The sequence below is a fragment of the Hetaerina americana genome, unplaced genomic scaffold, assembly GCF_022747635.1.
Source record: "Hetaerina americana unplaced genomic scaffold, ioHetAmer1.1.p SCAF_2, whole genome shotgun sequence".
In the NCBI taxonomy this organism is placed as follows: domain Eukaryota; kingdom Metazoa; phylum Arthropoda; class Insecta; order Odonata; family Calopterygidae; genus Hetaerina; species Hetaerina americana.
Window position 1 is genome coordinate 88,564,357 of NW_027286763.1, and position 18,193 is coordinate 88,582,549.

General features: G+C 36.6%; 1 protein-coding gene across 1 annotated transcript in view; it reads left to right on the forward strand.

Annotated features, from left to right (window-relative positions):
• Positions 1-17,766, forward strand: part of LOC139688168 (ovochymase-2-like) — a 31,619-nt gene extending 13,853 nt beyond the window's left edge. Inside the window, 8 exon segments of the mRNA XM_071585595.1 lie at positions 161-342; positions 8,560-8,894; positions 11,276-11,611; positions 12,733-12,812; positions 13,601-13,710; positions 14,822-15,105; positions 16,034-16,203; positions 17,030-17,766. Of these exon segments, the coding sequence (XP_071441696.1) occupies positions 161-342; positions 8,560-8,894; positions 11,276-11,611; positions 12,733-12,812; positions 13,601-13,710; positions 14,822-15,105; positions 16,034-16,203; positions 17,030-17,197 (1,665 nt within the window). The 3' untranslated portion in view covers positions 17,198-17,766.
• The last annotated feature ends 427 nt before the right edge of the window (positions 17,767-18,193 follow it).

An 18,193-nucleotide genomic window follows, 5' to 3' on the forward strand; every position in this document is an offset into this window, starting at 1 on the left:
CTGTAGTCTTATACCTTTAATGCGAAAAAATGCAAATGATTAAAATCAAATTTTGCTGGGATTGTGCGGTATAGGTCATATATTGATAGTGATACTTCTTGGTCGTTGATTGACATATCCGTTAACTATATATGTAATTCCTTAATTTCTTACGTTGCAGGGTGATTCAGGCGGCCCATTGCAAATCCGGAGAAAACATTCTACAATGTACGAAATACTTGGAATCACTTCTTTTGGGAGTATATGTGGATGTAAAAACTCACCGGCAGTCTATACGAATGTTTTTAAGTATGTGGATTGGATAGAAAATATCGTTTGGCCTTGAAAAAACCTACTTGAACGGTTTAATATAAAAAATTATTTACAAAACAAAAAATCAATTTGGGTGCACGATATTTGGCGTGTTCCTTGAAAATCAAAGACCTATACTTAATTCTTCAATTTTCGGTTTCCAATCGTGCAAGAAAGAAGTCGATCGAGAAACTTAAGGAAACATCTTGATACGTGGCAAAAAGATTGGAAGAGTTTTCACGGCGAGACTAGACAGAAAAAATATACGATGTATTTATTTCTACCGTAAACATTCAGTGGCAACAATGATTCAGAAATAATATTTGTCATGTTTTTCATTCTTTCAATCTCTGACATTTGACATTCCAAATATTTCAGTCACGCCAAGTGCTCTGCTTCTATTATCTAGCTTTTGCGTTTGAGTTTTGGACATTCCCATCTGGTGGTAACATTTTTATCAACTAGTTATATTCTATAAATTAATTCCCAACCATTTAGCTATCCAATCGGCTTAATAATTCCTTAATATAGGCAGAGCAATAAAAAACCATCTCCTTATTATTTTACCTACACTCTTGAGACAACGCAAACAATTACAGTCAAAATGCGTTTTTTATCTGAGATATGACAGATGTACTAATGATTTCATGTCAGAAAGTTCAAGTACTTAAAGCATATTTTATTAAATTACCTACGACTGTGTGGGCAAGCAGAGACCTGGATTTAGATAGGAATAATGGACCATTTAATGGTAAATTTAAGGTTATATATTTTTTTTTTAAGTAATCTACCGGTTAAGGTAGGTTTTTGGACTGACACAACTACCAAACAAATATTTTATTACTCCTAACAAAACACAAAATCAATCATCCTACTCTACATCAGGTCCCTCTTCATCTCTGAGTACTTCCTTCCTCCCTTCATCCCGTCCAACATCCCTATCCTGTTCCTTCCCTTTCCTCTTTTGCCCAACATTCTACCCTCTATCACAGTCTTCAACATCCCACTGCCGGTCAACACCCCCTTCATCCACTTTTCCTGCCTCCATAGGATTGCTCCCAACAAACCCCTCTCTTCGCCCACCATACCAAGTACTTCCTCATTTGTTTTCTTCTCTGTCCATTTCACCTTCTCCATTCTTCTCCACACCCACATTTCAAAAGCCTCCAATCTACGTCTATCCTCCTGCTTCAATGACCACGTTTCCGCTCCGTACATAGCTACGCTCCATATCAAAGTTTTTACGAGTCTTTTCTTAACACGCTTACTCAGAGTCCCTGTCATCAACTCCCTCCTCCTTGTGAAAGCCTCTTTGCCAAGCGCAATTCTTCTCCTTACGTCCCTACTACTTTGACCGTGTTGGTCCAAAACACTACCGAGATACGTAAACTGTTCTACCTGCTCTAGCTTTTGCCCTCCTATTTTAATGTTAAGCTTGGCCTTTTTCTTTCTAGAAAATCGCATAACCTTTGTTTTATTAATATTGATTCTCATCCCATACCTGTCGCACTGAATTTCCAATTCACTAAGCAATGCTTGCAGCCCCTTGGCTGACTGACAAACTAAAGCTTGGTCATCAGCAAACCTAACTGATTTTACGAATTCCCCGCCCACTTTCATTCCTACCTCGAGTTCTTCCCATGCCTCTTTGATCATTTCTTCTGCATACAGGTTGAACAGCAACGGTGATAATGGGCAACCCTGCCTTACACCCCTTCCTAACACTGCCCATCCTGACTCCCCGTTTCCCACCCTCACCTGAGCAGTCTGAGACATGTACAGGTTGCGGATTAGCCTCCTTTCCCTCCAATCTATTCCTATTTTCTGCAATATACTCATTAGTTTTTCCCAATTTACTCTATCAAACGCTTTTTCGAAATCTACGAAACAGGCAAATACCTCCTGGTTGTGTTCTATATTCCTCTCGATTAATAATCTCATTACTGCAATGGCATCACGCGTACCTCTCCCCTTCCTAAACCCAAACTGATCATCCCCTAAGTAATCATTTGCCCTACTCTCTATCCTTTTGTTTATGATCCTGAGAACAACCTTAGCTGCGTGGGATATCAAACTAATTGTCCTATAGTCCTCACATGACGTGGCCTTTACCTTTTTCGGAATAGGAACTAAAACTGATCTCACAAAGTCTTCCGGCCAGATTCCCTCCTCATAAATACTACGGATCAGCCCATATAGCCTCTTCCTCCCACATTTTCCCAAGCATTTCAAAAGTTCCACGGGAATGTTATCTACCCCCACGGCCTTATTTAGTTTCATCTCCCTTAATGCCCTTTCTATCTCATTGTCTAGTATGCCTGGACCTAAGCTATCTTCCTCTACGTCATGTTCCTTTTCAATGTCTAACTTTGTTGGTCTAAGCTCTTTACTATACAGGTCTTCTACATATTCCTTCCATCTCTCTTGGATCTTTCCTGCGTCAACTATTACCTTACCGGCCTTATCTCTAACTGCTATCGTTGATCTCCCTTTCTTACTTCCCGATAAAGATTTAACTATGCTGTAAAGCGCACCGATTTCCCCCTTCCTCTGCAGACTTTCCATATTCTCGCACTGCGTCTTCCACCATGCTTCTTTGGCTTTATTTGTTGCCCGCCTCAATTTATTGTTCAATTCTTTGTACTTCATTTTGCCTAATTCTGTATTTATATTCTTCCATTTTCGCCGCTCATCCATTTTTGTAATCATCTCATCCGTGATCCATGGTTTACGAGTCCTTTTAGCGTTAACGGTTCCAATAGTGTCTTTTGCCGCTTTAGACAACCCTTTTTTGATACATTCCCATTTTTCTTCAATAGTACTTAGCTCTTTACCGTCCTCCATGATTTTCTCTACCGCCTGTTTGTATTCCTTTCTTTTCAACCCATTTAATGCTTCTACATTCCATTTTCTAACTCGCCGCCCCTGCCTTATCTTTTTAAAACGTACGCTACATTTCATAACAACTAAATTGTGGTCTGAGTCCGCATCCGCTCCCGGGAAGCTGTGGGAATTTATCACACTGTTCCTAAACCTGTGTCTAACCAGGATATAATCTAGCTGATATCTTCCCGAGTCACCTGGCATTTTCCATGTATACCTGCGTCTTTTGTGGTGTCTGAACCAAGTGTTGGTGATAACTAACCCCTGTCTCCTGCAGAACTCAACTGCTTTCTCCCCGCGGTCATTCCTCGTGCCTAAACCGTAGTCCCCCACCTCATCACCATCTTTTCCTTCGCCTACTGTCGCATTCCAATCCCCCATCACTATCAAATGTTTCCCTGCAGGAACACATGCAATCATGTCCTCTAACTGATCGTATATCCTATCGACCTCTTCTTCCTTATGGTTGCTCGGTGGCATGTATACCTGGATAATAACTAAGTTCGTCGGTTCTGCTTTTATCTCCACTAGTAGTATTCTATCCGTTACCTGCTCTATGTTGACGACGCTTCTTCCTACCTCTTCATTTAATACTATGGCGACCCCTCGTTGGCTCTCGTCCCCACCGCTGTATATTATTCTATACTTATCACTCCAGTAATCCCCGCTATCTTTCCATCTCACCTCGCATAGACCTAAAATATCTATATTTCCCCTTTCCATCTCTCGCTTAACATTCTCCAATTTCCCCGTCCTCATCATTGTCCTAACATTCCACGTTCCTATTCTAACTAATTTGGTCTTCTTCTCCTGCGTCTTCTGTCCTGCTGCTGCTGGTTTTCCCTTGCAAGGGTTTCGTGGGATGACGACCGCGGAAGCCTTGCCTCCCCCGCTGCCGGGCACGACACACGGCCGATTGGGCCGAGCCCCGTGGTTGCCAGGACTCAAAATATCTCTATTGTCCATCACATTGTTCTTGGGAATGATAATTGAGGTGGTTTCCCGTTGCCTTCCTCAATAGTGTTTTTAACGTGACACCATCACTTACTGGCCGCCCCACTGGGGTCAGACGCCATTGCAGCCGCCTCACTGAGGAACAGACGCTGCGTGGACTACCTTTCGTCTGGCTCCTAACCTTCGACCTATCTGGCATGGGTGACCCTACCAGGAGCAATTTTTATTACTCCCGCCAGTACAGCTCTAGGGGTCATCGGAACGCACAAGCCCTTCCACCACGTCAAGGTTGTAGTCCGGGGAGGGAAGGTTATATATATATATATATATATATATATATATATATACCATTATGTATTATTTATATATATATAAATGGTTTATTTTTTTGTAGTAGTATCTCGACCCGTACATACGAGAAACTCAGAGGAGTGGTATGAACATCCATATGTATAAAAAATTAGCTCTTTTTCTAAGGTTGATTGCATATGAATTAATTTTCATGCAATAATTGTTCAACCTTGTAAAATTTTTATATATATACCATATGCTCTCTACAATTATACAGAATTACACCAATAACCGTGTAATACAAGTTACATACCTTGTAAAATCATTTTACTAAGTAATTATTCTAGTCTCGCTCTGCTTTAATGTTTGAGTTTGGTTTTCTATAGCCGTTAAATGCGATGAGGATTCGACACGAATGGTAAGAAGTGTATCTGGTATTCTCTTCATAACTGAATTAAAGATGGATTTCCCCTAAAGTTGCAGAAACATATGCCTACAAGTACTTATCAAACGTTTTCTTGAAAAGTATGCATTGAATCAATTGTCAATCGAAAGATTCACTTTTATATCAAACTTTCGGATCCCGAGGCCATTTTTGGACATCTGCCCCAGGAAACAAGTTCCTAATAATTGGTGAAACCTTGTGTTAGACTTCCACATCTTGCATCTACGCCATTATCCACACAAAAAAGGTTGCGGACCTAACGGAATGAAACGGGCGCACGGGGAGGACGGGGGTAGTGCGCGACCCCATTTCTCTATTATTACAGCTCCATCTATTAGTTAAAAATTTTTACGTAAGTATGTAGAGGTACTGCTTTAAAAAGTTAAGAATGGAATTGTCATCATTGTAATTATTCCCTGTACTCATTATTTTCCCGCTTTCACATTATTTTTCATAAACCAAAATTGTAAGCAAAGCAGCCAAACTGGGACGATGATGAAAGTATATCCATTAAGTTAACTGAAGTGGAAGTTAATTAAAATTCTAATGACACATTATTCCAATTAAATTAAAGTCACTTTCATCAATGACAGTTTAATTATTGTTAAACGGGACTTATCAGCGTATCCACTCTCATGCTCTCCGCAAGCGTGTTTTCCGTAATCGAGAAGACATAAAAATATTCGCGAAGTACTTGCATTTAATATCGTGCAGTACGCGCTGTCCTTTCTCTAGTAGAACATGGTAGACATGCTATGGATAAATCGTATTACGAACCAGCTCTTAGGGAATGATCTGTTTTCAAAGAGAAAAGACACCAGTCCGTGAACAGGAGTCACACACTGGTTACAGGACCAGTGTTAAAGATATTAATTGAGAATCATTCGTTAGAAAACAATTATAATAATTTTATCAAGAAATAGGAAGACATACCTAAAAATTGAAATGAGAGGATCAAGTAGTACTAGACCAGGTAGAACAATGGATGCAAAGTATTTAGTAATTGTTTACGACGAAAACCAGTGAATTTATAAGACCATTAGTAGGAGACCTACATTTGGTAAAGATACATTGACAAAGAGGAGGGTAATGACTAAACAGTTTAAATAAAGATATTTGGTTAAAGAGGAATAGTGTCTGAATGGATGGCGTTGTAGATGTGGATGGAAAAAATCAGATGGACGGAAAGAAAATCAAACAAAGTGCTAGGAAGGTGAAAGGTGAAGGTCATTGGAGATATTTGAAGGACGAAGAACAAGTGGATGCATCTTATAAATTCAGACATAAGCATCTGAGTGTAAAATGTGAAGGTAAGATTTCGAGAGCAATCAAGAGGCAGAGGGAGAGAAAGATCATGCATTTTGGATGTACAGGGAATGGAAGCTATCCACAGTTTTAGAAATGATCAATTGCTATGTGTGCGGTAATTGACGTCATGTTAGGCGGATCTTTGATGGAAGCTGCCGCCAGCACATGCTTATTAGAATAATTGCTCATAAGACTTGTTTATGCGCGACGTGGTTCCGAGAATGCTCAGACAGGGGCAAGAGGTTATTTGAGAGCTGGTTTGTTTGCAGTTGAAGATGACATTGCACAAAGACGAGGAGTTTTTCTCGAAGGTTACCACAGTAGAAGAAACTTGTGAAAGTTATTTGGATTCTGAGAGGAAACGGCAAAGATCTATGTGGAAATATCGGAAATCATCAACGCCAAAATAATACAAATTAAGACAAATAAGACAATAAGACAAAATACGGCAAAGGTTTCTGCTAGGAAAGTTATGGTCAGTTACTCAAATTATTGGCCAACATTCAGGGAATCTACCATCACACGAAAGAGTCGATGAAGTATACCGTAGGAATGTACTGAAAATTCTCCTTAGCCGCACGAATTTCATGATTTTATGTTTAAAGGTAACAGGTTTGATGCTTCACCGCGGTAATGTACGGCGTACATCACAAATTTTGGTGAATATCACTGGAAAATCAATTTTAAGTGTTTTCCTTGTCCTCCCTGTAGTCCATACCTAGCCGCAAGGGACTTTTTGCTGTACTCTAATGCAAAGAAACTCTATGTGGAAAGCGTTTTTCATCGCTACAAGTAGTGGTGAAGATTGCTGTGGTGAGCAACATTCTGAGAATCTGTATTTGCTGGGAGACTATTTGTAGATAAAAAGTAATTAATCAATGTGCAATGACTTCTTTGTTTATTTATATTTTAAATTTTTAAATAAAAATAAATATTCAGTGTGTATTTAACAATACGTTACCTTCATCCCATTATCCTGTTTTAATTTCCTAGGGTTTTTTACAAACTAAAGTGGTAGGACTTTCACTTTTTAAATAACCATAGTAACATTTTATATATTTGAGAAAAAACAATTGTTTTCATCACTGAGTAATTATTTCCCATAGTACTTTAGCAATAAAGGGAAAAATTTTAATCAATTTCCACTGCATATGTTTAAATGGATTTCACTGCTTATAGTAGCACATGGGTAGAGAAAAAAAATGATTATTATTTCTCATTGTGAAAATGTTTGCGCCAACAGAATCATTAAATTTTTCCGCCAACTGGCCGGTCAAATTCTAGTACATGAAGTCATATCAATTGTGGTTAATCATGTACTTGCATTATCTTGGTCGTGGATATGTATAAGGTCAGTCGATGAGGAGAAAGATGAAAAGTCACATGCTCCTCTAGTGAACACAGAGGGATCACACGTTGAATTCGTGGTAAAGGCAGAAAAAATATAAATGGGTTGCCACGAAAAATCAAGCTCTGTTCAATTTTTCACTGATATTTCAAATCACCCACATCCATCAAGGTATGGTTCATGATTTTAAGAATCATCAACAAGCTGATATTAAAACAGCAATTACTGCTTAACTAAATAGACGCGTGTTAGATGAGTATTAACATATTTAAAGCTAGGAACATTGACGGTGGAAGATTTTATTAATAACTCCGAGAGAAAATTATAATTACAGGAATATGTAGTCAAAAAGGAGAAATGTTTTTTCACTCATCTAAGAAAGTATAACATTTAAAAAATAATAATACAGTAAACTTTAAACGATTAAAGAAAATAATCGAATGCAAACGAATGGGTAGGATTCCTTATCTCCCGGGTGATTGCAAGAGAGAATGATACGGAAGAAATCAGCCTAACACCGTAACTTTAATTATGGTATGCATCAAAAGTTGGTAACAATCAATTGATAGGAGTCTCTCTCACATTAAAGGAGGTCTTTCAAAATGCATGAGAAAATAAATTCAGAATTCCGATAGAAAATTCAATTTTCGAATTGGTGTGATTATCCTAATTTACCAATGTTATTCTTTCCGGTCTAGTCCACGAGATATTTTAGGTATTATGACAAGGAATTGAAATGAATTTAGGATTGGATTTGAATATTTCTCAATACTCTAAATTCTGCATGAGCTTTCTTCTATTATTTGGGAGGAACACGAAAAAACAACAAAGAAATTAAATTAATTTCTTTCGTTAAGGTTTTTTTGCTATTCGTTTTTTAAAGAAATCATGATACAATCGATCAAAGCATGATACTGGTTGGCGGTTTACCATAAAAACTCTACTCAGCATGTGCTGGAGTGTATTTATTGCACTCTTTGGAAGAACTTCCACCGTCGATGATATAGGGAAATGTGTGAGTACGTGAAACTGATATTAGATGCGAAGTTTCCTTCAAGGCTCACGGAGCCGTGATCACTACCAGTACTGAGGAAGATGACAGGTTCAACACACTTTCCTCCTCAGGAAAACCGGTTGGCGGAGGGAGAGAGGGAGAGGGAGGGGGAGAGAGAGAGAACATGAAGGAGTTATCCGCTTGCAATGATGACCTAGTCGAGGTCATAAGATGTGGTAAAGGAGAAGATTCCCATCTTTCCTCAGTGATCAACGAAGGACCGCTCACAAATGTAATGACAATGGTGGCTGCGAGAGTTTCAATTTTTGGCGTTTGTTTCCTTAGCTGGGTAGCTGTGTGCTATGCACAAACATATCCAGGTAAAGTGCTTATTTTTATTAAGCTACATCCCATAGTTTGCATAGCGTAATTATAATTTTTGATCAAATAATTTACGTCGTACGAATAAGTTATTATAACTTTATACTATGCTATGACGGAAATTATTCTTCTATTATCCCTGCCAAATATTTCTTTAAAGATTATCTGTGGAGCACCAAATTTAGGTGAACCTGAATGTGTGGAAACACACACACACACACAATGTGCACATTCAATTGCATAAGGACACCCACATTGAAGATAGTTTTGAGCTTTCGGCCTTCTCTTAGGCCTTCTTCAGGTCTTACGAGAGCCCGTCTACCTAAAGCTACAACACTAAACACTGATGGAATACAAGTATCCTGCCAAAGAATACATTGATGTTTTTAGTGAACAGCTGGACATGAATCTTATTTTGCATGTAATTTGTTTGGGACGATGAATTGCATCACAGTAGCTGGTCCCACTTTCCTAAAAATGTCTGACTAATTTCTCGTGCTTATAATGCAAAAGTGTTACGCATTGAAAGTAGAAAAATTATTATTTCATATATTTAACCAAAACCTGCTCTTTAGCTCACTTCATCGTTCAAGTGAGATTTTTACATTTATTTTCCTTTTGTACAAGATAAAAAATAATTCATAAAGCGAAGACTGCCAAAATGAAGCTGAGCATACATTTCAAAGAGGCCAGGGACAGGGAAAGTTAACATATTTCTGCATCGTATGTTTTGATTCGGTTGATCGAGAACCCTAAAATCTTTTTTATGCGATGAGAGAGCTTTTTATACCTGATGGAGCCTTTCCATGATACTTACATTATGCTTTAGCCTAACCGTCTTTTATGATCCAAACAAAAATGCATTATGTGGCAATGGGGATCCATCTGTCTGGCTCTTCTTTTCCAAATCGTACTCCATATTTTCGCTCGTTCCTTCACACCTCTGAATAAGTCCTCTCTTTTGATGAGCCTTGTGCCATTTTGATCTTTACCATCTGCCTCTAACTCCAGAATTCTAAAGATTCTTCTCTCTTCGGTCTGATTTTCCCATCATCGAATACAATACACCAAACCAGTGCTTTCACGCGTTTTTTTCCTGTCTATACGATAAATCCATCTATTAAGTGATGCTATACCCAACTTATGTCGTTCACTTAATCGCTCCTTATTATTGATTCTTCTCGGCATTGGTGTCTGTTTCTTATTTGCGCACACTCTTCAAAATCTTCCCATAATCTTCCACTCCTCTTTCCCTCCATACTACCGCGATGCAGAACTTTTGGCATCCCTGTCTCACTCGTCCACTCAACAGTCTAGCAAAGACATTCTTCAAAATTATCCAAATTTCTTCACATCTGAGAATTCTTTCTTCATTACCTCTCTCTTAGTTTTTAATCTGCAATCTTTCACACTCTATCGATTCTGTTATCCTCTCTGAAAAAAATAATCGTGATGCATTATCGTTTGCAATCGCGATATTTGAAATGATTATACATGTATTGTATAGACAACCTGAATCGTTAGAATACCAATACTATTGTGCCTAAAATTGTGAATAACTTAATTTTTGCTTGAACATGCTCGTTTTCCAATAATCTGTCACACACCAAAAGGATACCCCGTAGGGTACTACGAAGAAATACGAAATATATATATATATATATATATATATATATATATATATATATATATATATATATATATATATATATATATATATATTCTATTTATTCTTTACATTTTTATAGAGTAAACACAATTATCATAGAAAATAAATTTTAAATATTTCGTTGATATAAGGTGCATCGGATAAATGATGAATTGTAACATAGAGGAGAAACAAATCTGAAGTTGTTAGTCGAAAAGATTAAGTATAGAATTGCGTGATATCAATCCTTGGTTGGATGCTCAATAATAGCCAATACAATTGTCATTTAAGATTTTTTTATATAAAAACAGCAAAGAATATTTTTTGAAAAGTAAATACGCTGCATTATAGGAATGACGAAAATTAATTATTATAATATCGTTGATTAGGATTGCCAATACCTTGATAGCACTTTATACTACATTTAGGAAACCTAATTTGGTGTAGAAAATAACATTTGAAAATTTGAATTTGAGTTTGACATCGGTACATCAATAAAGTGTTTTGCCTCATAGGTGGTACAATCTTTAGATATAATAACCATTCTCCCATTATGACTCTTCTCAAGTAAGTAATATGGCTGTTCCTTTCAGTATTTTGCTGCAGGACATAATATTCTTTTTTCCACTTCACTCAACATAATTCTTCATGTGATCTCATGCTGACATGTTACAGCATCTAAATGCATGCTTATGCATATAATTACATAAAAATTTTAATGTTACTCTTCAGGTGATCGATGCACTGATTCACAACAACGAGCTGGCATCTGTCGGCGTTACGAGGATTGTCTTTCCTATACGGAGGAATTACCATGGCTTATAGTTCCTTCAATCTGTGGAATACCTGGTAGAAATCTCATTGTGTGCTGTCCGTATCAACCAATGACCACGCGTCCAACACTCTTCCCCCCTTTACCGTGGGATACATCTTCACCTCCGTTGACTGAAGTTACAACTCGTCCACAAATTTATCCCGAGTTGCCAATAGAAAATGAACCTTTCCCCTTTGAACTACCGGAAGACCCTCTACCTGAGTTCAAGAATCCAGGAGATAAAGCCAGCTATTGTGAGTAACTTTTGTAATTACGCTAATTGCTATTATTATCTGTAATTCACAACATTGTTAGTTTTTAGGCGAATTAAAAATACACTTTTCAGTTGCTTTTTTATTTTCCCCATCTATCGGTCTTTTACTTCTTTTGATACTTTTGGAGTAGGCACCTTGAGAATGGCACCCTACGCCGAAATTGAACCAGTGATTTTTATCTATTATGCTGAAAAGTCTTCTTCGAATTTCTCTCAGCAACTTTCACTCTCACTCCAAACATGTCTGGCGAGTCTTCGTTTCTTTTCTTTCCTGTCGATTTCGTTTTTCCTACTCTTCTACGCACCTGCATCTAAAAGGCCTTCCAATCTATGAAAATCCGCCTGAGACTAAACTGTCCCTTACTTATCCCAATCAGCTTTGTCTGAAAGAAATATAATTGACCATCAACCATTTTAAATCCCATTAACTTCAAAGCGATTTTCACTTAAAATCAAATTTATCTTAATAAGGCATCAGGGCAAGTAAAATAAAAATAATACCAATTCTTCTATTTGCAATATGTTTGTGTCGGAAGCAAATACCGAAAATTCGATGGTATTCATTTACCAATTAGAATATGAGCTCAGGTTTCGTGACTCTACTATCATGAATGGCTACAACGTGCTTTAAATTCTCTTTGCTAAAAGTATGAGCGGAGGGACGTATTTTCTGCCCATAGAAAGTTATCATTGTTTGTTGAAATTGAAAATAAACAACTTGGCTCTTCCACATAGAAAATTTTTTTATTTACGAGCTAGGTTTCGTTATGGTATAACATCGCCAGGTCTATGGTATGTATGGACCTGACGATGCTATACCTTAATGAAACCTATATCGTAAATTAAAAAAATTCTGCGAGGTAAAGCAAAGTTGTTTATTTTCAATTTCAATGTGAAACTTTTCCACCCAGTCACGCTAGAAACTGTTTTATTTATCATTGGATGAATTTGAGCAATGTGTCAAATGTCAAACAAAATGATGAAATAGAAGGTTAGTCCTGAGTATTTATGGCTTAACTTGATAGAATTGTATAATGTTTAAAAAGTTTTTATTTTTTTTATTTTCATCAATGATAATCAGATGAATTTTACGGAATTCAGGGTGCAGTCGATACAAACGGTTTTGTCCGTTACCCGTGGCTGGAGGGACACTTGTATTTCCAGACGAATTTCCACACATGGTAAGTTTTATTTGTTTTTTATAAAATAAGCTCACTTTGGCATGAATTTCGAACTCTATAAAATTAATTATTTAAATTTTAAGAAATTTAAAAATACGTTAAATATCCTTGATCAAAATGTTAATTGACAGGAAAGCTAAAAATGATTTTTGTAAGTTTATTCTGGTATCTGAGAGTAATATTTTCGTATCTTCCACCAGATCATAATATCCATTTCTGCATGAGTTTTGATTTTTGACCCGTATTCCGTCTAATAAAAGAAACTCCCCGGATTCTTAATAAGAAAAAATCCCTCTAAAAATTGGGCTCGAAGGCATGGTGATAGATGCGTTATTTTGAATAAGGTGTACCTGCTCAATACTTAAATGTTTTTAAGGGTGGGATAAATAGGTTTGGACGGCAAAATGACATGTTTTACGTATGATTTTCTGTGGGGAGGAAAGTGAGAGTTAGGCGTTATCTCTACGGTTGGGATCACACGTTCGTCCAAGTGCACCCTAAAGACCTTTTCCTTAACCTTACCAACCGCAAAATCACGGACAAACATACCACAAAAAATTCCCTTCCATCACTTTTAGATATCCCCCCAGCCTATCGGAAATTCTCAAATCCGTCAAGCCCCTATATAAAACATACACGACTCCAAAACTAAATTTTCAGTCGAGCTAGGTGCAAAACATGTCCCTGTTTTCCCTCTTGTATCTCAAGCAAGGTTTTCCATCAACAAGAATGACAAAAATCGTCCCTTTTTTTTGCTATTATAAAACACCTTTTTTTGTTTTTCACAGGCAGCAATTGGCTATGGAGCGCAAAACTATATCAAGTGGAAATGTGGAGGTACTCTCATTAGCGAAAACTTTATTCTAACAGCTGCCCATTGCCTTAACGGTGGTAAAGAGTAAGTGTTATTTTTATGTTTTCATTGAATTGAACTCCAACTGCATGCATCGAAAGTATATTTTACTAGATAGCAAGAGTTTTATTTGTTCCGTTTTTGCTGGCAGTACTTTATAATAAATATTCCATTTACTTAAATAGGTAATATATTTCCTACAATGGACAATCAAATTAGATCAGTGAAGAAAGAAATCAAGTACTAAATTATGCGGATTGCTTCTGCTAACTTCTTACAATTATCAGTAGAAAATTTTTAAAGGGGTCACTTGATGTGTTGCTGTTTTTGCGCCGAGTCTCAAACAGATGATGGTCTCTACTTTCATTGTTTGGCGTCATCAACTTCCAGTTAGTCCAGCAGTGAATTCAGAAATATGGCAGGTGACTTTTAGATACGAGAATTCGTATTTTACGCTGAATCACACCATTAATTCGAGACACCCTATCAGGAAGTTTTAAAAATTTTACTGAAAAAAACAAAATCGTAGGTGCAATAACAAGTGGAAAAATTATGCGGAAAATTCGTTTCAGAAATTTTAGGGATACATCAATGGAGTACCCAAGTTAGCAAATTTTGCTGTTTTCAGAAATTGAATTAAAGTTTGCATTAATTCACATGTATTTCCACTTAAAATATCTCATATAAACATTATTTATTTTATTATTACCGCTTAAAAACATTAATTGATTAATTTATTTTTCTGCTTCACTCAAAGGAAAAAATATTTGACGAGTTTCACTCATATGAATTAAATTCAAATTCAAATGCAAATTAAAGTGGAATTTTAAAAAACAAATTTTATAACCCAGTACGAATAAAATATGAAAATTATCAGCTTCTAGTATTGCATACAAATCACTACGTTTCATGCAATTTTGGTTGGTACATTAAGCATGGATCTTATTTAGAGTAATGTATAGGTAATTATATCTTTTGAATTTGATTTTTTATTTCAGGCTAGAAATAAATCATTCAGTCCTTCCAATTATGATATTGAGGAAGTACAGTCTGCCACCATATTTTGCTATGATGCATTTACCTAACTAAGGATTGCCAAGAGATGCCAACACAACTCCATAGGGACAAACTATAGAAGTGTTATTTTGTTTTACAGTGGTCCAGCAAAATGGGTTCTTTTGGGCACGGTGAAATTAGTGGAGAATGAGTCTCTTTTGGGTGACACGGGGCAAATCCATGCAGTCATTCGGAAGATCCGCCACCCTGGGTACAAGCCACCTACAAAATACAATGACGTTGCTCTATTGGAGATTGGACCAGCGTTAACTAGGAATGCTAGGCCTCTAACTAGCGAACATTTGCATCCAGCTTGCTTGAAAACGGACGATTCCGGAAAATCACCATCATACATTGCCACAGGATGGGGTCGCACAGGGCCACGTATGTGACATGCTTATTCTAACTATTACAGCTTCTAAGGTTATGAATAAATGAAAAGCACAGGAACCTACCTTCTAACTTTGTGTACTTAGCGTTAATATGTCAGAATTCTTAGTATTCTATTTTCATGACAAGGACGTAATGCCTCACTGTTTTTTCAAAGTATTTTGATTCTGACGTATTGTAATTTATTGGATTGATTACGATACTTTATGACTGTTGACTACGGATGGTCTTCTAAAGAACCTCTAAAATATTTAGAATCATAGACTTTTTAATATTGCCTTAATGTTATTCTCATTTTTTCGACGCATTTTCATGTCTTATAAATGTCTCTTATTTTGTTTCCTTCTTATCTTACACGCTCACCTCAGTGTTAATATTCGAAGTCCGCTGCTTCTTTCTGCCTGCTTTATCTTCACTTGTTTTTATCACCTACGAATTTCCAACCTTCTATCTTCTCCCGTCTACTACTTATTCCTGCCACCTTCCCATGCATCATCTGTTTCTATATTCTCAACCTTTCTTCAACGAACTTTTACATCGAATTTTGTAACTTAAAATGAACGCGTATCTTATTTCATTAAAGATAGTTTCCTCCCAGCTTCCGGGAAATAACTCTCCCTTCTTACCAGCTAACGAAATTTTCCTTGTACCTGGCCAACACTCTCATTTTTTCCCGAGGCATCACCACGCTTGTAGGTGTAATTTGCGATATTTTCAATCGGTTGGTCTGTAAGCATTATAACGTAATTAATATCACTAGTGGATGAAGGTACTCTGAAGTCATATATTTTATCTCAATTGACAAATAAAACATTGAAAATCCTGAAACAAGCATCCGATCATCTCAGTGGATTCACCATTTGTTCTCGTAAAAAAAACATTCTATCGCTGATTTTCTTAACTTTTATTAAAATTTCCATAGATGAAGACCAAAGTGATGATCTTCTGAAAGTGGAATTGGAGGTCTTCGACGAGGCCGCGTGTAACGAGACTTTCGAAGACGTAATCAGGACTACTAGTAAATTAAAGAGAGGCATTGACTCCACCATGATGTGTGCCGGAATACTGAAAGGCGGGAAAGACACTTGCCAGGTAACGCTTTTTATATTATCCGCATTTTGGATTGAGTATCACATCTATTTGTATGCAGCTAATGAATATTTTATCAATGGTATTCTACCTTTTAAGGTAGACTTTGAATGGACACGGACTATTCAACGGTAGCACGATGCATTCCCTTGCCTCTCCTATCAAAACACAACCTGGCGCTACATTAAGTTCCTCTTCAAATCCAAAAACATCCTTACACCCTTGGTAACGTCAGGCATGCCTATCCTATTTCTACTGCCACTGTAACTTTATGAAATCGATTCATTATGAAATTAATCATTAAACTCAGAGAGTAGAAGTAATTAAACTTTGTAACTATCACTCATCAGGGTATGCATAATGAGGTTTCTTTATTTTAGTCCTTCAATTTTCCTAAATAAATGCCGCCTTAAACACGGGTATCAGTTTTAGTAAAAATAAAAGGACTTTGACTAAAAGATTTTTTGCATGATTATGACATTTAGACCATACTTTTCTATTTTATCTTGGTAGCAATACAATCTTTGCACTGATCATTCCCCCTTTAAGAAAGGATCATTTGTAAGGTAAAGCATTTCGAAAATCTTTCCTTTTACAATCGAAATCTACTCAAAGAATAAACGTTTTTATGATACACGAATGTTACTTTTAATGTGCTACCATAAAATGAAGAAGATGTAAAAAATGATTGGACTTTATCGCGGGAATGAACAATAGAAATTGTTCCCTGACGTTACATAAACTCTCGTAGACTCGTATGTTATGTACATGTAAAGGTTTTTGTAACCATTGAATGTTCAATTTTAAATAACTATCTATCTTTTTACAGGGAGATTCCGGGGGACCACTACAAGTTCCAATACTTTTTAAGTGTATGTATGAAGTTTGGGGGGTAACATCATTTGGAAAGATTTGCTCTTTTGCAAATTCTCCGTCTATTTATATGAAAGTATCGGCATTCATTGGCTGGATCGAAGACCACGTGTGGCCTTCATAAACTGGCAAATTGGTTATTCTGCCTATAAAACTATCGAGAGAAGAGATCTTCACGTATCTATCAGAGGATCTATAAATAAGATCCTTGTAAGTAGGTTCAATCGGCAGAAAAATTACCTGGCGTTGAATAAACCTAACCCTAACTATTAAACCCATTTATTGAACTCGTTCAAGAGAGATTTTTTGCTATCCGTGGTGACAAAATTTGCGTGGAAATATTCCAGGTTTCTAATTTCCCACCTCAGCCCGGCTTTCAAAATGTTTCCAAGGAAAGCTTTCGACCACATTTTAGTGTCCACATTCCTATTGAATAATTTCACATGACACACGCTTTTGAAAAGTATTTCTGTGTTAGTAACATTTATAAAATGTATTTTTGTGTTTTTTAACATAAAACATTTTATTTTCCCTGCCGCTATACCAGTTAACAATGATAATGCTATTAGCTTACATATATGGGCTAACGAATGAATAATAATTGTGGTGAACGTATATACCTGTATGCTTGTAATATTTCGAATAAATGAGAGTAAGTTAATAAGTAGTGGTTATTTGAAGACTAACTCACCTGTCTGGATCATAAATGAAAGTAATTCAAAATATGAAGGTTTAAAATATAATATCAATAAATATAATAAAATAATAATTTTAAATAATGATCTAAAAATATTTTCGTGACAAAAAGAGATGCAACAGTCTTTTACAAAATTATGAAACAAATCTATAATATTGATAGGATTCTCTAATACGAGAGCTCCCGAGCAGGCCTAAGCTCGTGTTTGCCTAGTTATTGCTGAATATCTTATTTATGACAGAAGATTTGCAAAAAAGAGGCAGATAAAAAATAGTCAGATTTATTATTTCATACATCAATGATGGAAATTTGGCACAATGCCAAAGTAACAGAGGTTTAATAATGAGTCGTGGCAAATATGGGACTCGGTCCTCGTGGCTGGGCTATTTGCCATGCTTGGCAGAGGGAGAGGAGAGGCTTTTT